We start from the raw sequence: 19,678 nt of genomic DNA on the forward strand, positions 1-19,678 counted from the left end.
TATCGCAACCTTTAAGCAAGTATAACAGTTATAAGAAAACAAATGTCATAATTGCTTGATAATACATGTGAAGTAGTGCAATACAGTAGCGGATCAACATTTATAAACTTGCCCAAAACACCAAAATGTTTGTACAAAAAAACCATTGAGGGAAGCGCATGGATTATGTTCTTCAAAAGTAAACTAAAATTTTTAAGTACAATTAATACAATTATTAAAAAAATTAGTAAATAGCACACATTTCATGCACAATCTATTCAGAAAAGTTTGATGATGTTTTTTTTTCTCTCACCAGCCAAACCATTCTATTTTAAACAGGGGCTACAGGATAATCTCAATATTTTAACTATTACCTTTTTTTTGTGCCAAATCGACATCGTAGATAACGGTTTATAACCATTTTACGCTTAAAATTTGCATTAAGTAATAAATAATTCAAGTCAAAAATTCACCGCTCCGCGCAGCTTTTTCTGCCGAGAGTCAAAAACTGCTTATCTATGATAATGATATGCAGAGACCCCGTGACGTCATTGGCGTTATTTCCCGATATGGTTTGTGCACAGTTCTCCAGCTCTGGCCAATTGAGGACGCTCTTTTCTATATCAATTAGCGCCGTTTGTTTGACCTCGCGTTTTTCAAAATTTTGGCTTACTTGGAGAGTTTTGGAGAAAAAACATTTTTACCGTTTTAACATGAGGTAAGAGACTCGTTATTTTTGTTTCTCGTTTTCTATGGACTCCATCTACTATAAAAATGTAATAACTGTATATTTCAGAGCATTCTGTATCCCTACTGTAAAGGTTTAAAACCTCACAAAAAAAATTTCAGTGACATGGGCCTGGGAAACTTGGCAACAAGCATCGTCCAGGCCTGGGCCCAATTTGATAAAGCTGTTAAGCAGAAAATACTGCTGACAAATTTCTTTGCTTAACAAAAATTGACACGGGCACCAGCCACAACAATGCAAACTCAATGTAATTTTGGCTGGTAACCTGTTCCTGCTAAGCAATACTTTTCTGTGCTTAGCAAGTTTTTTTGTGCCTACAGGCTTTGTGAACTTGGGCCCTGATACTTCATTGATAAAAGGGAAAGCAAGTTCTTCTTGGCCTAGACTTGATCTCTAAAGTATTGGGAGTAATTGGTAATCAGATTTGAGGACTTGATTCCAACACTGGTTTTAATGTAAAATATGAGATTGGATAAGCAGGCTTTTGAGTCATAGTGTAGTAGTACGCTTTTGTTTATCCTGGCCGTCTTAGAATGGATTGTTGTCCCTTCCTCTTCCTTCCTCCACATCTCGTACCTGTCCTGTACCCTTTTGTCTAATCCCGCTCCTCTAGTTACCCTGTATTTAAGTTACTTTTTTTGAAGTCTTATTATCCTTTGTTCTACTTGTATGTATTTGTTTTTGACACTGGCCGAATAAATAATAATAATAATAATAATAATAATAATAATAATAATAATAATAATAATAATAATAATAATAATAATAATAATAATAATAATAATAATAATAATAATAATAATAATAATAATAATAATAATAATAATAATAATAATAATAATAATAATAATAATAATAATAATAATAATAATAATAATAATAATGAGGGCACTTGCATCTATAAAGGATGTACAGGGCATGCTGATCCACAAATTGAATGTTATACCATATATAACAATGGTTTACCGGTAAAAATCAGATACCAGAAACAATCTCTCTATAAAAGATGACCAGGGCAGCTAGCACTTCATCCAGAACCAAACAGATAGTAGTCCAGGCTGTGACTCATCCAGGCATGCTCGGACAAAGCAAAACTGTCTGCGAAGTGGTGTCGGACCTTTCAAGGCCAACAGGTTCAGATGTGGCTCAGCCCAAAGTCCAGCTTGTGAGTGTGGTGCAACGGAGCAAACAGCAGATCATTACATGGCAATTTGCCCCCAGTTTAAACCACCAAATGGCATCCCCGGGCTGATGGAAGTGGATGAGACTACTAGAGAGTGGTGCTTCACAGAACTTTGGAAGTCTTAACTAAAGTTTTGTTCTCGACATACGCAAGAAGAAGGGCAGGGCATGATCAGGTCTGAACCACGAATTGAGTTTTGTACACCAATGGTCCTTTCCAGAGGTTCTTTATAAAATGTATAAAATGTTTAGTATTACAAGAAATTCTTAACATTAATACTTTCACCTGTAAGATAAAAACTGCTACTTCCTCGAGTCAGGGGGTTGGTAGAAGTTCTGAGAGGGTCTGGTATTTTGTCTGGGTTCTCTCTGCTGTCTGTTCTTGGAGTGAACTCTACCCTCACCACCTTTATAAAACTCTAGCTGTACATCGGTTGGTCCTGCAAACACTCCTGGATTGGCAGAGTGAGACACTAGTAGAGGTGGAATGGGTGGACCAGGAACTGCTTGTGCCGATCCCGTCTGGAAGAAATTACAATTTTTTTAAATTAATTTTGGTTATACCCATATACTTATGTGTGTTAGGACTATATAGACGATGTGACCTCTGACGTCACACGAGATTCGCGCGCATACCGCCGGGCAAAACCTTTGTGTTTTGGCAGCCAGCTAAAAAGTGTATGAAACTTACCATGATTACGTGTCTTTTTGCCCGGTGAAACATGACGTATACAGTGTTTTTTCAACAGAGGGCGGTTTGAATGTAAACATAGGTCACATCGTCTATACTCAGAGAATTTCCCAAGTTCTATGAAACAGCGCTCTATATTGACAGTCGATACCTCTGGTAGGAGTGCAACAAAAAATTGCACTGATCGACTCCCAAAAGTGAGGATAATAAATGTTGGTGCTCTCCCATCCAGGTGAGTGACGTTGTATCTGTTCACTTGTAGTAAATTGAAAAATGTATTGTGTTAATACAATTCCAATTATTGTAACTGTGCTGTACTATTTCCACCGTTGTTATTATGAACATAGCGGTGATGGGAAATAGTTTAACCGAGAAATATGACCCTTTAAGACCAAGTTGTTCTGTGAAACAGTGCTCTGTAATGACATACCCCTGGTAAGGATGGCAAACAAATTTGCGCTGATGATCGGCTCCCAAAAGAGACTACCCTGCACGCATGCTTGTTAAAAACTTTCAAGCGCTTGTATGGCACTTGTAGGATGCTCACTACGCGCATATCAAAATACAAGCATTTTTACTCGATTTAATTTGAGATTAGTCTTGTTTTTACACAGTCATCCTAAACTACAAGAGTAAAGAAGAATGAGGGGAATCAGTTGCTCTTTGACTTGATTCTTCCTAAATTGCAGGTTACCCATAGAGTTATATATAAGAACTAGAGGGCGCACGAGTGATGCTTCGTGCACAAACGCCACGGGACCGCAAGATGACAAGCGCGCCATTCAGTACGCGCGTAGAATATGAAATACATGTTTGAGGTTTTTTTTATTGAATGCTCACGCGATGCTGTTTGTTCAACTTACAAAATGGCCGCACAAACACACGCTGTTTTGCCAACTTAGACAATGGCCGCCTGCGCACATACCGGGGCGCGTATATAGGCCAGTGCGCCCTTTGGTTCTTAAATATAACTCTATGAGGTTACCATACTTGAGTGGGTGCAAAGAGTGTATTGGCCACAGTTCTAATTAAAATGTGCCAGACTAATGAACCACTTCCTGAGCCCAATTTCATAGAGCTGCTTAAGCACAAAAAGTAGCTAAGCACAACAATATTAAGCTGACCTGAACAAGGTTACCAGCCAAACTATCATGTCATATTTGTGACTGGTATCCTGCTCATTTCTGCTAAGCAGATAATCGGTAAGCAATTTTCTGCTTAAACAGCTCTATGAAATTGGCCCTGGGGTTATGAGCAAGCAAGGCATGACACGAGGAGATGGATCACCCCTGGGAACGAGGTTGATATCTTACCCATGCCGGTGAAGGAATTGGTCTTGTGTCTGCCATCTTCACCTCTTCATGGTTGCCATACTCAGGGAACAGCACAACACACGTACGACCACTGGGGTGAACTGCTGTCAGTACTGCATTGTAAAACTATCAAGAAATAAAACACAATATAACAGTTAAGCCCAGTTCATGGTTGCCATACTCAGGGAACAGAATAACACACGTACGACCACTGGGGTGAACTGCTGTCAGTACTGCATTGTAAAACTATCAAGAATAAAACACAATATAACAGTTAAGCCCAGTTCATGGTTGCCATACTCAGGGAACAGAATAACACACGTACGACCACTGGGGTGAACTGCTGTCAGTACTGCAATGTAAAACTATCAAGAATAAAACACAATATAACAGTTAAGCCCAGTTCATGGTTGCCATACTCAGGGAACAGAATAACACACGTACGACCACTGGGGTGAACTGCTGTCAGTACTGCATTGTAAAACTATCAAGAATAAAACACAATATAACAGTTAAGCCCAGTTCATGGTTGCCATACTCAGGGAACAGCACAACACACGTACGACCACTGGGGTGAACTGCAGTCAGTACTGCATTGTAAAACTATCAAGAATAAAACACAATATAACAGTTAAGCCCAGTTCATGGTTCGTATACTCAGGGAACAGCACAACACGCGTACGACCACTGGGGTGAACTACTGTCAGTACTGCTTAGTAAAACTATCAAGAAATAAATCACAATATCAAAATTAGTTATTCAAGAATGTCAGCCTTTCACATTATTCTGAAATTCATTTCCTTAATTGTACTTAGAGACACTGGACACCTTTGGATATTTGTCAAATACCAGTCTTCTCACTTGGTGTATCCCAATATATGCATAAAATAACAAACCTGTGAAAATTTGGGCTCAATTGGTCATAGAAAAAACAAACAATAATGAAAGAAGAAAAAAAAAACGTTTTGCAAATTTGTGTGCTTTTAGATGCCTAAAACAGGCTTCAGGCCCGAAGTATTTTAATATTTGAGTGAGAAATTACCTCTTTCTCAGAAACTACTTTACTTCAGAGGGAGCCGTTTCTCACAATGTTTTATACTAACAACAGCTCTCCATTGCTCGTTCAAGTAAGTTTTTATGCAGACAATTATTTGGAGTAATTAGGGTAAGGGCACCAAGGCATTTTCTCTTTGGTTAAGGGCACACTATGAGGACAATGTAAATTTGTAATTTCTACTGGAGCATTTCAAGGGCACCAAGGCAATGACCAGGGGGTATGGAGGCAATTTGACTTCATAAAGTACCAGGTCTGGAGTAGTGTGACAAAAAAACAAAAATTTTCTTTGTACATTTTTAGGGGGGAGAGAGGTGGGATTGAAAAAGTTTACGGCTTGTACGCCTGTGAAAATGTTGATAATTGTGAACAGCCCCTTAGATACACTTACCTGTCCATCCTCCCAATATTTAGCTTGACACGGTTCCCCTGGTCTAACAGCTGGCGTAGATTGAGCAGGAGGAGTGTCGTTCCTCCTTGCTTCCTTCCCACTAGCAACAACTCCAGCTTCATCTCTAGCCGTAGTCCGATGAGAAACATTAACACTATCATTATACGAATCATTGTGTTTCTGGAACCGTGGCGGTCTGCTGTCCTTGTAGTCTGCTTTCTTGTCCGATGATCTTTGCTGACCACTGTCAGATGACCTTTGCTGACCTCCGTCCGATGACCTTTGCTGACCTCTGTCTGATGACCTTTGCTGACCCCCGTTCGATGACCTTTGCTGACCCCTGTCCGATGACCTTTGTTGACCTCCACGACTCATGTTCTCTCTTTGATTGGTTTGATTCTCTGTTCTTTGTTGACCATGGTTTGTGATTTCTTGAGTGTGATGGTTAGTGTCCTTTTGTCTGGCGCCCTCATTCTTCTCTCTAAAGGAACCCCTGTAGTTACTGTTCTCCTTATTGTTACTGCGGTTTGGTGCCCTGTCTCCACTGTCATTTCCACCAAATCTCGGCTCTCTACTAAAGTCATCTCTCCTGGGACCAGACTTTTGGTCAAAGTTCCTTTTGTTTCTGTCAGAATTAAAGCCAGTTGAATTGAAGTCTTGTTTCTTGTCTCCCCTATCATTTCCACCATGTCTATTGAAGTCATCTCTCCTGGGACCAGACTTTCCATCAAAGTCTTGTTTCCTGTCTCTATTACCATTTCCACCATGTCTTTCTCTATTGAAGTCCCTGGAACCAGACTTTCCATCAAAGTCTTGTTTCCTGTCTCCTCTATCATTTCCACCATGTCTATTGAAGTCATCTCTCCTGGGACCAGACTCAAAGTCTCTCCTACCTTGATTATAGCCTTTTTGTTGGTTGAAGTCTGGTCTCCTGTCTCTGTTCTCATTCCCGCCATATCCCCGTCCTTTACTATAATCATCTCTCCTGGGTTTCCTATCTGTGTTATAGCCTCTTACACTACTATCATCATCAGGCTGGTCCCACTGATTGGAGTTTGACCCTTGACCGAAGTTTGACCCTTGACCCTTATTCTTATGCACAAATGATATACCAGCTTCCTGTACTGAATACGGTTGTTCTTTAGCAAAGTTTCTGTTCTTGCTTGACGTCACTTCATTTGGATGCTCAGAGGATTTCCCTTTATCTGTAAATACAAAAAACATTTAGAGTCAACTTTTGACCAAGAATTAGTTGATTTCATTTCTACAAATGTAAATTTCAGATTTCATCTGTTTTGGCTGAGACTCCAGAGCTGCGTTGAACCAAATTTGAGAAAAAGAACATGAAAAGTTTGGTATCTCAAACAGTTAGGATCGACTGGGAATGCTGGAAGTCGAAAGATCGACTGTTGAGAAAGATTAAAGGAATGTTATTGGTCGCATGACCATGGCACTAATGTAAAGTGCATCAATACGCTAAATGTAAAGTGCGCTATGTTAGAACTGTATGGGATTTGAGGCATTGCATGGCGAGATATCAAAATATATTTGGTTTGCGGTAACACCATGTGTGTATCTACTTGCCAGGTAGAGTTTTTTCTTAGAGAACTCGTCTTGCTTTATATTCTACCTGGGCACTAATGTAAAGTGCATTTATACGCTACTATGCAAGAACTAGTCATTATTGTTTTTGATTGTATGTATACCTTTTCAAAGTTTTGGTTGAAGGAAGTCAGATTACAGGAATGTAATCGGCCCAGTGACCAGGGCACTTATGTAAAGCGCATTGATACGCTACTATATAAGAACTAGTTATTATTTATTATGATTGTACATTGTATGTTTACCTTTTCAAAGTTTGGGTTGAAGGAAGTTAGATTATAGGAATGTTATTGGCCCAGTGACCAGGGCACTTATGTAAAGCGCATTGATACGCTACTATATAAGAACTAGTTATTATTTATTATGATTGAATGTATACCTTTTCCTAGTTTGGGTTGAAGGAAGTTAGATTATAGGAATGTAATCGGCCCAGTGACCAGGGCACTAATGTATAGCGCATTGATACACTACTATGCAAGAACTAGTTATTATTTATTATGATTGTACGTATACCTTTTCCTAGTTTGGGTTGAAGGAAGTCAAAGAGCGTAGCAGGTGCTGCTGGTGGTGCGCTCTGTTCTTCATCCTCATCACCGCCACGTCTTCCTCTTCTACCATGACCACGTTCTAGATATCAAAACCAACAAGTAATACTTATTAACAATACTAGATTCTTATATAGCGCTTAATCACACCCCTCGGGGTAGTATCAAAGCGCTCAGTGTTTTTTCCTGCAACATACATGTTTGTAAAGCTCTATTTTCAAGTACCGTATGAGACTTAAGCCCTTTTCACACGACAAAGTCAAACTAGGGTCCTTGGTCTCCGGTGGCAGTTGTCTTGACCAAGGACGTTGGTCAAACTCAAACAGGACCTTTCACACGACGCAAAAACCAACATCCTATGTCTCAGAACATTCGTCTTTTGTGGTGCTAAAGGTCAACATTGAAAACTTGCTCTCTTGAAGGAGTCGTGCACACGCTCAAAGGGTTAACGTTATCATATAACGGGGTCAAACATCTTGATTTTCTTGCACCATGTGTTTCTTCTTGCGTGCATGGGTGGTAGCTCCAGCCACACCAGGGTCCTCTGTTACGCAAGCAATTTCCATTCACACAGCACACACGGACGATCATGGTATAATTTTCACAACATTGTGTTTTTAAGACGGAGGTCTGGACCCTGGTCTTAAAAAGACCAGGGACCCGTGCCCATTTAAGCAGAGGTACCTTTCACACGATGTGGATTAAACAACGTTGTGTTCTTAATACTAAGGACTCCCTGCTTATTTTTCCTCGTGTGAAAAGGCCTTTATTCCTTCATAACATCAAGTAATGGTTGACATGGTTTACAAGGTGCTGTGGCACAATATGCTGTCGATCAGACAAGTCAGAATAGAATACACGTAGTATCAAAAGTACTACCAGGGCCCAATTTCATAGCGCTGCTTAGCGGTCGATTTTGTGCTTACTGTGTGATTTCTATTTCATAGCGCTGCTAACCGTAAGCACACGAAAAGGCATGCTAACCTTCCAGTGCTTACAGCACGAAAATAAATGACGTAACAATGCAAATCCACGGTAAACACGCAATATGGCCGCCCAATTTTTCTGCTAACCTGTGAAATACGCTAAGGCTTAAGCAAATTTTTCTGCTACAGTAAGCACGCAAATTTGCTTACCGTTAAGCGCTATGAAATTGGGCCCAGATCTACATGCATGATTACTCTTACAGGAAATGGCTTGATTTGTGTTCAATAAAGAGACACCTGGGCCCAATTTCAAAGAGCTGCTTAAGCAAAAAATTTGGTTAAGCACGAAAATAGCTTGCTTATTTTAGACATTTTACTGCCCAAAATGTCATGCCATATACATTGCTTGTGACTGGTATTGGGCTATTGTTTACTATAGCATAACAATTGAGTGGAGTCTTAGCCGGTATTCTGATTTTACTAAGCACTGATTATTTTGCTTAAGCAGAATTTTTTGCTTAAGCAGCTCTATGAAATTGGCCCCTGGGCCCAATGTCATGGCTCTGCTTACAGTAAGCAACAAATTGGTGCTTGCAGAAGCAGGAAATTCTGCGCATATTTTAAATGTATTTTATGGGTTAACAGGGTATTTTCAGACTTCTGCAGACTTCAGGGCTTCAGACGAGAGAACCGAGCCTAAAGCCGACTCCAAAGCCGAAGCCATGTATTCAAAAAAGGGCCTCAAAAAGAAGGAAAAAATGCACATACCCGGTCTAGTATCTGGCCTCTGTTGTTCATGTCTATGTGGTTGTATCTGTGGGGGGCCTGACTGTGATGTTACAAGCACCTCTATGGCAGCATCCATATTTCCTGTGTGTTTCCTGAGTGCATTGGATGCAGCATCGCGTTGGAATCCCATAGTGACTAGCTGTTGAATATCTCTCTCATTAGGCTGGTAACCCTGAAACAAACAATCATTAAAGACATTAAAAACATAGGATTCAAACTGCCTCTAGCTGCCGGGCAACCTCGGTAGTCTAGTTGGTAAGACACTGCTCTAGAATTGCAAGGGTCGTGGGTTCGAATCCCACCCGAGTAACATGCCTGTGATATTTTTTCACAGGACTCGGGAAAGTACTGAGTATACAGTGCTAACACACATCGGTGTATGGGTAAAAAACCAAAATTTATATTCTTTATCCCCGATGCAAATTTAACATCTATTATTAAAGACATCGGACATTATTGGTAATTGTCAAAGACCAGTCTTCTCACTTCGTGTATCTCAACATTTGTATGCATAAAATAACAAACCTGTGAAAATTTGAGCTCGATTGGTCGTCGGAGTTGCGAGATAACTATGAAAGAAAAAAACACCCTTGTCACACAAAGTTGTGTGCTTTCAGATGCTTGATTTCGAGACCTCAAATTCTAAACAAGTCTCGGTAAGGGCAAACAAATCAGCCTTACTATTAATAGCATAAGAAACAAAACTAGCAGCTTTATTTTTAAGAGATCTGGTATTTAAGCAACAGAGTTTAAAAAGATCATCAGAGGGATCGGCAGGATTTACAACAATGTGTTTAAGGACAGGAGGGCGGTTTTCCAAAGCTCTCTCATTATGAACATAATCAAGCCGGTGACCAATTTGAACAGGAAGTTTACACTTATAGTTACAATGACCCACTCTGTTACCCCTGAACCGAAGAATTCCATTTGCTTTCAGAATAGAAAGCAATCCAGGCTGAATGGAGTGACAAGAAGTCTTACGGATATTAAAAAGCTGACCACGGGAATACATTATAGTAGAATTACTAAACATGATAGAATGCAAACTATCTGAATGTATAAAATGCAACTCGTCATTATTAGTGGATCCAATACGAGGGTCTGGGATAACAGCAATATCCATATAAATATTGTAATGTCATGTAGAGGGTCATGACCAGAAATAACTAGAGTAGTTTGGCCATGTTTGGACCATTTTACTAATGGAACTTTAGAGAAATTAAACCCAGTACGGCACAGCTGTAATGTTACCCCATAACAGGGTGAAAATGACACAACAAAATTAGTCAGACACATGTATTGATCTGGAGACACAAAATACTCATTTTTGACAGTCACAGCATCAGAAAAGGTTTGAACCCGTGACTTATGTACGATAAAAATCAGATGTAAAAACACCAAGAGACGAGAACGGGCACTAAAGGCAACAACCATGATGAGCACACGTTAAATAGTGAACTCGACCGGAGATAAAAAAACACATCAAAAACATCAAAATAACAAGCAATACAAATCGGAAAAAGCACCAAAATATATCATACAAAAGCACATAAAGCTTACCAAACACGTCAACAATAAATATAAAGACGATGCCAAAAACTCAGCAAAGATTAAACGGATAAAAATAAGCAAACACGGGAGAGACAAAATAAACAATGGCGGCCCTCATGTATGTATGGATAATAATTTTGGTTTTCACCCATACACCGATGTGTGTTAGCACTGTATACTCAGTACTTTCCCGAGTCCTGTGAAAAAATATCACAGGCATGTTACTCGGGTGGGATTCGAACCCACGACCCTTACAATTCTAGAGCAGTGTCTTACCAACTAGACTACCGCGGTTGCCCTCCAGCTAGAGGCAGTTCGAATCCTATGTTTTGGCAGCGGTACCGCAACGATATAATAGATGTTAAATTTGCATTGGGGATAAAGAATATTAATTTTGTTTTTTTTTACCCATACACCGATGTGTGCTAGCACTGTATACTCAGTACTTTCCCCGAGTCCTGTGAAAAAAATATCACAGGCATGTTACTCGGGTGGATAGTTCTCCAAAATAAAGGGGCTGTGTTGCCATGATCAATACAGGCCTGTGGGTGTAACATGGAATCATGTTCAAACAAACAAACAAACAAACAAACAAACAAACAAACAAACAAACAAGCAAACAAATCTTACCCCATAATCTAAATCTCTGTAGAAGCCCTCTGATCTAGGCTTTCCACCGGTAACCGGAGCTTCAAACTGGTCCCCTCTCCTTGTATCCCTTCCACCATGATTATTATCATAACCCCTTCTAGCTGGCTGTGAGGTAACAGCAGACTTTGAACCTCCAAACGTCTTCCCTTGACCTTGTTTACTCTTGTTGACTTCTTGGATTGCGGCTTTCCGCTGCTCTTCAAACTCTTTCTCCTGTTCCGTTAGCTCTTTTGGTTTGGGATCATCTAAGGATTTCTTGATGGCTAATGGAAAACAGTAGGAAATGTAGAATAATTACAATCAATTTGAGATCATTGGATTAAAAAAGCCATCCAGAATGTATTAGCTATGGTGCTGCAAAATCACCCAGTCGTGTTTGACAATTACGTTAGAGGACACCTATGGTACTTTCTGTTGTTCCTGTATTGAAGCATTCCCTATTGGTTTTGTACACAAATGACTAGTGAGGACCCATGAAAACAAAGAACCGACTAGTCCCAGCCGTGACACTTGTGTCCTTAAGCAAGACACTTAACCATTGCTTCGTCCTTCGGATGGGACGTAAAGCCGTTGGTCCCATGTGTTATGTAACGCATGTTAAAGAACCCAGTACACTTATCGAAAAGAGGAGGGGTTAGCCCTGGTGCTCCTGGTTGTAGCTGCTTAATGCGCCGTAGCACCTTGTAAACCCTTATAAGGTGCTAACTAACTGGGTCTCAGAATCCATCACTGCAATAACCTTTCTGGAAGTTTGTATATACTCAGCGCCTTGAGTACCTTGTTTGGTAGATATGTGCGCTATATAAGACTTCAATATTATTATTATTATTAGTGAGGACCTATTGTCCCTATTGAAAAATGTCCACGGAGGGTAGGCCATACAAACACACGTATATGCTGCCTTATAACCACACATAAGGCAGTAGCATGCTTGTGTGTGTGTGTTGGCGAGTATGCAGTTACGATGTGAATAACTCTTTCTAAAGAGTTTCTAATGAGTTTAGTCATTCAACAGGTTATAATATTAATAATAATAATAAGTTTTTATATAGCGCTTTTCACACCCGGAGGGCGTCTTAAAGCGCATCCAACATCATTACCCCTTGTCACTAGGCCTTTTAATCCATTCCCTAAACCACCTTAGCTTCCTGGGGAGTTTACAGCCTGTGCAACAAATATGCCCTACTCGGCTAAATCAATCACAAGAACCACCTCTGCCCTCACAGATAGATACCCATTTACCCCGGGGTGGAGAGAAGCAATTATAGAACATGTCTTGCTCGGGGACACAAGTGTTATGAGTGAGACCCAAACCCACACTCTGCTGAACAGAAACACCAGTAGCACCCATAGAGTTATATATAAGAACTAGAGGGTGCACTGGTGATGCTGCTTGCACAAACGCGACAGGACCGCAAAGGAGACACACGCGTCATTAATGCTCAACGCGCGTTGAATATGAAGTTGAAGTTGGAATTTGTGTTTATTGTACGCTACGCGACGCTGTTTTGTCAACTTACAAAATGGTTGCACAAACACACACTATGAGATGCTGTCTTGTCAACTTAGAAAATGGCCGCATGCGCGCATGCCGGGCGGCGTATATAGGCCAGTGCGCCCTCTAGTTCTTATATATAGCTCTAGGGTAACACCCCACACCGTTCTGTTCAATGACAACAGGCTAGCAGGGTGAAGGTAAATGTTTAAATTTTCAAAAGATGAATTTTTTATGCAATCAGGAACTCAACTTATTTCAAATAAACTAGATGACATTCTCATACTCACTGATTTTGGTTGGTTTCTGGTTGTCTCGACTCTGTGCACCTCGTTGTCCGAACGGAATCCATGGAGGTGGGCCACCTGATCCAGATACTGCGTTCCTTGTGTGTTGGGCTAAACTCTGTTAGACAGTGTTGTAGATGAGTTTAAAACGAAGGTAAGGGCTCGAATTTGTAAAGAAAATCAACAAGACTGTAGGGCTTCAACCACCCACCAATTACTTTGTGTTTTGCAAAGCGGTAAAAAGGCTGGTCTAGAAGTTATTCATTCATTCAAACTGATATTTATTTCCATACTTCATGAAAACAGAGTACAAACAATGTTTTTAAGGAATAGTTAGACCAGACAAATATTCACTCCGGAAGGGTCCAGGACCGTGACCAAAGGGTGACCAAGACCCAAGACCGGCAAAACCGGGTTCGATATCGAGACTGGTCTCGCCCGAGACATACAACACTGTGCTACACACACCTATAGACGGATTGCACATAGCGTCATTGACTGCCATACTTGATGATAAACACTGGGAGAAGTGCATGTAAGTACACGCTGCGCACAACTCTTGCAAATGATAGCCTTTCACGCGTGCACGTTTCATCAAAGATGGTGGTCAATGATGTCATGTGCAATCCATCTATAGGTGATTGCACTAACTTCATCTCTAGAGAATGAGACAACATTTTTTACATCATCTCAGGCCTGTATGCTTCGTTTTTGAAAGGGCAAGGGCACCAAGGCATTTTCTCCTTGGTAAAGGGCACCCTATGAGGAAATTGTAAATTTCTACTGTGCATTTCAAGGGCACCAAGGCAATGACCAAGGGGCATGGAATAATAATAATAAAAAGTTGTTATATAGTGTATTTCACCATTACCGTCTCAATGTGTTTACATTAGTGCCCTGGTCATTGGGCCAATAACATTCCTTTTTTTAATAAATTTTTCTCAGCCCTGAGCTGCAGTATGGCACTAGGGGCTTTTTCATTCACAATATCAACGTCTACCCTCGCAGCTACCCATTTATACCCCTGGGTGAAGAAAAGCAATTATAGTAAAGTATCTTGCTCAAGGACACAAGTGTCAAGATTGGGACCAGGGGTCTATTTCACAAAGAGTTAGGACTAGTCCTACCTAAGGACTAGTCCTAAGAGATATCAAAAACGTATAACTAGTCTTAAGTGAGGACGAGTAACCCATCCTAAGTCTAGATAAGACTTGTCTTAACTCTGTGTGAAATCCACCCCTGAACCCACACTATGATGACTTAAACACCAGAACTTGAATTTGATGCCCTTGACCGCTCGGCCATGTACATGCCACTATGAGTCAACTTACCTTCGCTAGATGCCATCTCTGTATAAGTTCTTCAACCTGACCTCCTAGTACTTTACAATTACTATCCGTGAGTAGCAAGAAACCATGATTCATTGCTACACAGCCTTGTAGCTTCAGCTTACTCCCAGGTGGTGTAGTCATACTGTGGACAAAGTCAGCAACCAGTACAATTATAGACAAAATATTCTGAAACAATCTGAAATTAAAAACTCTCCTGGGTAATAAAAAGAGGTTTCGCAAGTCTACGGATACACATACAGATACCGATACGTCCACACTTTGTGTGTTCACATGACACGTATCCAAGACTATGGTATTTTCCACACACGTTAGCAATGGATACAGGAGCTCATACACGTCGTAGAAAAACTGATACTGTGTTGCAGACTTTCAGTTGTCTTTTTGTCCCAGATCAAAAACATTTCCCACGGAATTGCTTTCATTGGTTTCAGTCTTGATATAGATAGAAAATTGTTAGTCATTTGCAAGCAAAACGATAAGGAAATGCAGTGTGTAAAATATGGGGTCTCTACAGGTCATACTTTTCAGAAAAACACTCATGGTGCAGGAGTCCTATATAGGGCTACCTTCCAGTGTATTATTCTTGAAACAAGAAGTTGACTGTACCTTATCTTTGCGATGCTGTTGAGTACTACAGCCATGACAGTAGTATGACCATCCGTTAACTGAAGACGAAGCAGTGGTGGGGCTGCACCGGAATCTTCATTAGCTTTAGGTGCAGAGATGTTCCGAACCTTCTGGATCTGTAATACCATGGGTCCTTGAATCTGACAAAACATCAATCAATTAAAACATTACACCAGGGGCCGATTTCACAAAGCAATAAAATTCATCGCAGGACAAATTTTCAATATCACCATAGTGATTTGTATTGTGACATCACACTTTACTTAGCAACTACGATTGATTTGCAGTTACGATCAATCTTAGATCTTTGTGAAATCGGCCCCTGGGCACAATTTCATATGGCTGCTAAGGCAAAGAATGGTGCTTAAAAATATTCTGCTAAGCAAACACAAGCAGGATACCATTCACATATTGAACATGTGACTTTGTATGTTACTTGGTTACCTTGTTTTGGTACAAAGCATAATTACATGTATGTTATGCTAGCGACTTTTTGAGCTTAAAGGAACACGTTGCCTTGGATCGGTCGAGTTGCTCTTTGAAAAGCGTTTGTAACCGTTTTTTATAAAATGCATATGGGTAGAAAGATGTTGTAAAAGTAGAATACAATGATCCACACAAACATGCATCGAAATTGCATGGTTCTCCTTTTATCTTGTCGACTAACACGGTCAGCCATTTATGTGAGTCAAAATTTTTAAAAAATATTAACGTTGACTTAAGAATGTCAAACTAAACTACAAGGTTTAATTGAGGATTACATGTAGTTTCAGCGAAATTGGCCCAACAAAATTTCAGTAATTAAAATTAAGAAAAAAATAGTGCCTTCCCTTTAAAAACAGACAGGGTTATTTTTGTTGAATTTCTGTGAACTCTGTCGAGTAGCCTAACAATCTTGAGAAGTGATGTGAGTTTGTTACAAATTACTGTCTTAAACATCAGTACATAATAAGTTTACCTTGTCACCCTTGCCCTTGCTGGTATCTGTAGAGAAAGCTGGAATCCCAATATGTCGCAGATCAGTCTAAAAGAGGAAAGCAGCAACAAAAGATACATAATTTACAAGTTGAACTACTAAAATGTGGTGTTCAGATTTTGAATGATGGCAGAGCGGATGAGAAGATCGGACTCAAAAGGTCGTGTGTTTCTGATCAGCGGAGTGTGGGTTTGAGTCCTGGTTGTGACACTGTGTATTAAAGCAAGAACCTTTAACACTTGCTGCATCCTTGATGCAAAGCCGTTGGTCCAGTGTGTTGTGTAGTACACGTAAAAAAACTTGGTAAACTTAGCGGAAAGAGAAGGGGTTTGTCCCGGTGTTCCTGGATTGATTGGCAGCATATTGCGCAACAGCACCTTTTAAACCAATGGTGCTAGATGTAAAAGGAATACACGTAGGTCTCATAATTCAAATGTAGCCCCATTGAACCTTGCAGGAAAAACATCTCCCCTTTTTATGATTTATGCCTTCCCGTCGTTTACTCTACAAATATTGACTGCTTCGAGTGCTATATGGTTAAAACTACGACTCCCGAGGTGATCCCCAGAGCAGCCAGGAATAAAATGGAATGGTCCGGGGATCACCGAGGGAGTCGTTGTTTTAACCATAGCACGAGTTAAAGCAGTCAATATTTGTTTTATAACACCCCAACAGACTATTTATCATCTTCATACATGTAACGTTCGTATGCGCGTTTCAGATGCACAAATGCACAACTGATTGGGTTCAAGGTGGCTAAAAAGACGTCTGGGTACTGCACGCCGTGTGATAGTCGTTGGACTATCACACGGCAAATGATGCACTGTCACACGGCAAACGATGCATTATCACACAGCTGCCGTCTAGTAAAGCTAAAGACATATCATGTGACGCGCTCTAAATCAATTATACGCAACCAAGGATGCAAACAACTGTACTGTGTATTCAAATTTTGATTTTGGTGCCAACACAAGTCCTCTGTAGTTTGTAGTTCCTGAAACTGTGAAAACAACTTACATTAAGGGCTGCTTGTATAATAGAATCCACTTTTGTTTCAGGGCTGCCATTCCTACACCTTTCAAGCCCTTCTTTGGATAAATGCCTGTAATAAACAAAAAGGAATTACTGTAATTAGCTCATTACACAGGTACCATTTCAGCTGACTTCATAGTGAATCATAGAGGTAGAAACCTTTTAAATGAAGAAAAACTAACCATGGAGGTAGTAACTAGGATGGGTACAACCCTATTACCATACTGGTTAAATAAAGTTTTGGAAAATGTTGAGCAACCTATAAAAACTATCATAAGTATTCTTTCCTCTTTGAAGGAACACGTTGCCTTGGATTGGACGAGTTGGTCTATAAAAAGCGTTTGAAACAGTTTTTTATGAAATGCATATGGTTAGAAAGATATTTTAAAAGTAGAATACAATGATCCACACAAGTATCATTTAATATTGCGTGGTTTTCCGTTTACTTCGCGTTTACGTCACGAACTAACACAGTCGGCCATTTATGGGAGTAAAAAAATTGACTCCCATAAATAGTATTGATACAAGGGTTACAAAAAAAAAATCTCCACAAATATTAGAAAATGATATAAGGCACATGGCTTCTTTAAGTCTCGGTATTTTTTTTTTCAAGAATGCACAGCAAAACTTTCAGTCACATGATTTTGATCATCATGAATTGTGAATTGAAATAGCGTTTGATGAAACTTTTTCCGCGGGCAAATATTTGTATCGTAGGAGGTCCTGTTTTCCAGGTGTCCCTAAAATCGTGGCAAATCGTTTACCTCTCTGTGCGCGATGTAAACAGTCCCTAGATTAAAATTGTGTGGTTTTACTTGCCAAGCAAAGCGTCTCCTCTCCCTTGACCAAAACTTAGAAACACAAAAGGCTCCACTGGATATTTGCACTTGTAAATGCAAAAAGTTTAGTGTTTTAGGCATTTCTACAAGGTACAAAAATATGTCATAATGTTGAGGCCGTATAAAAATATTTGCCCACCGAAAAAGTTTCATCAAACGCTATTTCAATTTACAATTCATGATCATCAAAATCATGTGACTGAATGTTTTGCTGAGCATTCTTGAAAAAAATACCAAGGCTCAAAGAAGCCATGTGCCTTATATCATTTTCTAATATTTTTGGAGGTTTTTATTTTGTAACCCTCGTATCAATACTATTATTAATATTAAAATTTAAACATCAGCTTGTTGATTGAATTATCACTGTTTATTTAAACGCTTTATTATAAGTATTAAGAAAAAAATATTTAAAAAATAAAATAAAAATCGGATTTGGAAGCCAGTAATTATTCACACTTTTTATATATATATTTTTTTATTTTATTTTTTTGCAAGTTACCATGGTAATTTAAAAAATAAAAAATAAAAAATATTTTGAATAAAATGAAGGCAACTGCTGGCTATAAAGTCATACACAGAGTCTCAAAGAACACTTGTAGTCACTGCAGATGTTTCTTCCATGTATGGCTTCACCGGGAAACCATACTTTCTCGTTTGCCGTGAAAACAGGAAAAACTCAAAACAAATGGGGCCAGTTGAAGTCATCCAAGATCGGTGTGTGGTGTGAACATTTCAATGTCCACCAAGTTTTGATACATGTTTGCATACTTCGTATTAACAAATGAAGATAATTAGGGCATCGGTTGATATACGGCATCATTATTTTTTTGCCAATTCAAAGAAAAAGGCATAATAGCGTGATAACTGGTAAGCAGAGGATATATGGCCTCAACATTATGACATATTTTTGTACCTTGTAAAAAAGTAGAAATGTCTAAAATACCAAACTTTTTGCATTTACAAGTGCAAATGACCAGTGGCGCCTTACGTGTTTCTAAGTGTTGGTACAGGTACAGGGCTAGCGCAGGCAGCAGTGCAGTGAGGTTCAAGTGAACAAACATGCTTACTTACCATCCTTGGTTTAATAAAGCTGGTTCCACCATAACTACAGCAAGGCTATATCCCTCAGCGTGTGTACTGTATCTGTTATTATAATAAAAAACAACTTAAAATTGTTTAAAATGCAATCAACTCTTCGATAAAACTGTCAAACGTGTGCAGTTAGTTAGCAGGACCAGTCGACGTCGCAGAAGTGAGCCCTCTCTTGACAATATTTGGTTAACCATCCTTTTTTGGCTTGGGCGGGGTGGGGCGTGGAGGCACGGGTTGGGGGGGGGGTGAGTTTGCCAATCTTAGTTCTGTTTTTTTTTTGTTATGTTCTTTTAGAGGGTGACGAGGCAGATTTATTTGTTGGGGCCTTCGTCACGTGATAAATCTAATGTATTACAGCAAAAAAAGTATTTGCATAGAAAAATAAAAATTTAAATAAATAGAAAAATGCTTCCGTAGAATTATAAAAGAGCAAATTCATGTCAGGCTGCAATAATTAGTCTACTTCTAGGCTCTGCCATTAAAAATTGATGGTCAATGTTTGTCATAAACAATTGGTCTTGTCTTTTAAATATTTTGTGAAATTTATGAACTCCAA

General features: G+C 39.5%; 2 protein-coding genes across 2 annotated transcripts in view; one reads left to right on the top strand and one right to left on the bottom strand.

The window, feature by feature from the left end:
* The window catches only part of LOC139936398 (uncharacterized), a 135,050-nt gene that overhangs the window by 24,425 nt on the left and 90,947 nt on the right, over nucleotides 1-19,678 (top strand). The gene's annotated exons all lie outside the window — the stretch shown is intronic.
* On the bottom strand, nucleotides 1,592-19,249 carry LOC139936055 (uncharacterized). Its single transcript, XM_071930775.1, has 12 exons — nucleotides 19,102-19,249; nucleotides 17,177-17,261; nucleotides 16,142-16,207; nucleotides 15,163-15,323; nucleotides 14,536-14,677; nucleotides 13,208-13,322; nucleotides 11,402-11,685; nucleotides 9,200-9,392; nucleotides 7,474-7,587; nucleotides 5,359-6,563; nucleotides 3,914-4,039; nucleotides 1,592-2,431 (listed from the first exon to the last, which is right to left on the bottom strand). Exons 1-12 carry the CDS (start codon nucleotides 19,131-19,133, stop codon nucleotides 2,213-2,215), a joined length of 2,742 nt encoding a protein of 913 aa, XP_071786876.1. The 5' UTR covers nucleotides 19,134-19,249; the 3' UTR covers nucleotides 1,592-2,212.

The sequence above is a fragment of the Asterias amurensis genome, chromosome 4 (assembly GCF_032118995.1).
Source record: "Asterias amurensis chromosome 4, ASM3211899v1".
Classification (NCBI taxonomy): domain Eukaryota; kingdom Metazoa; phylum Echinodermata; class Asteroidea; order Forcipulatida; family Asteriidae; genus Asterias; species Asterias amurensis.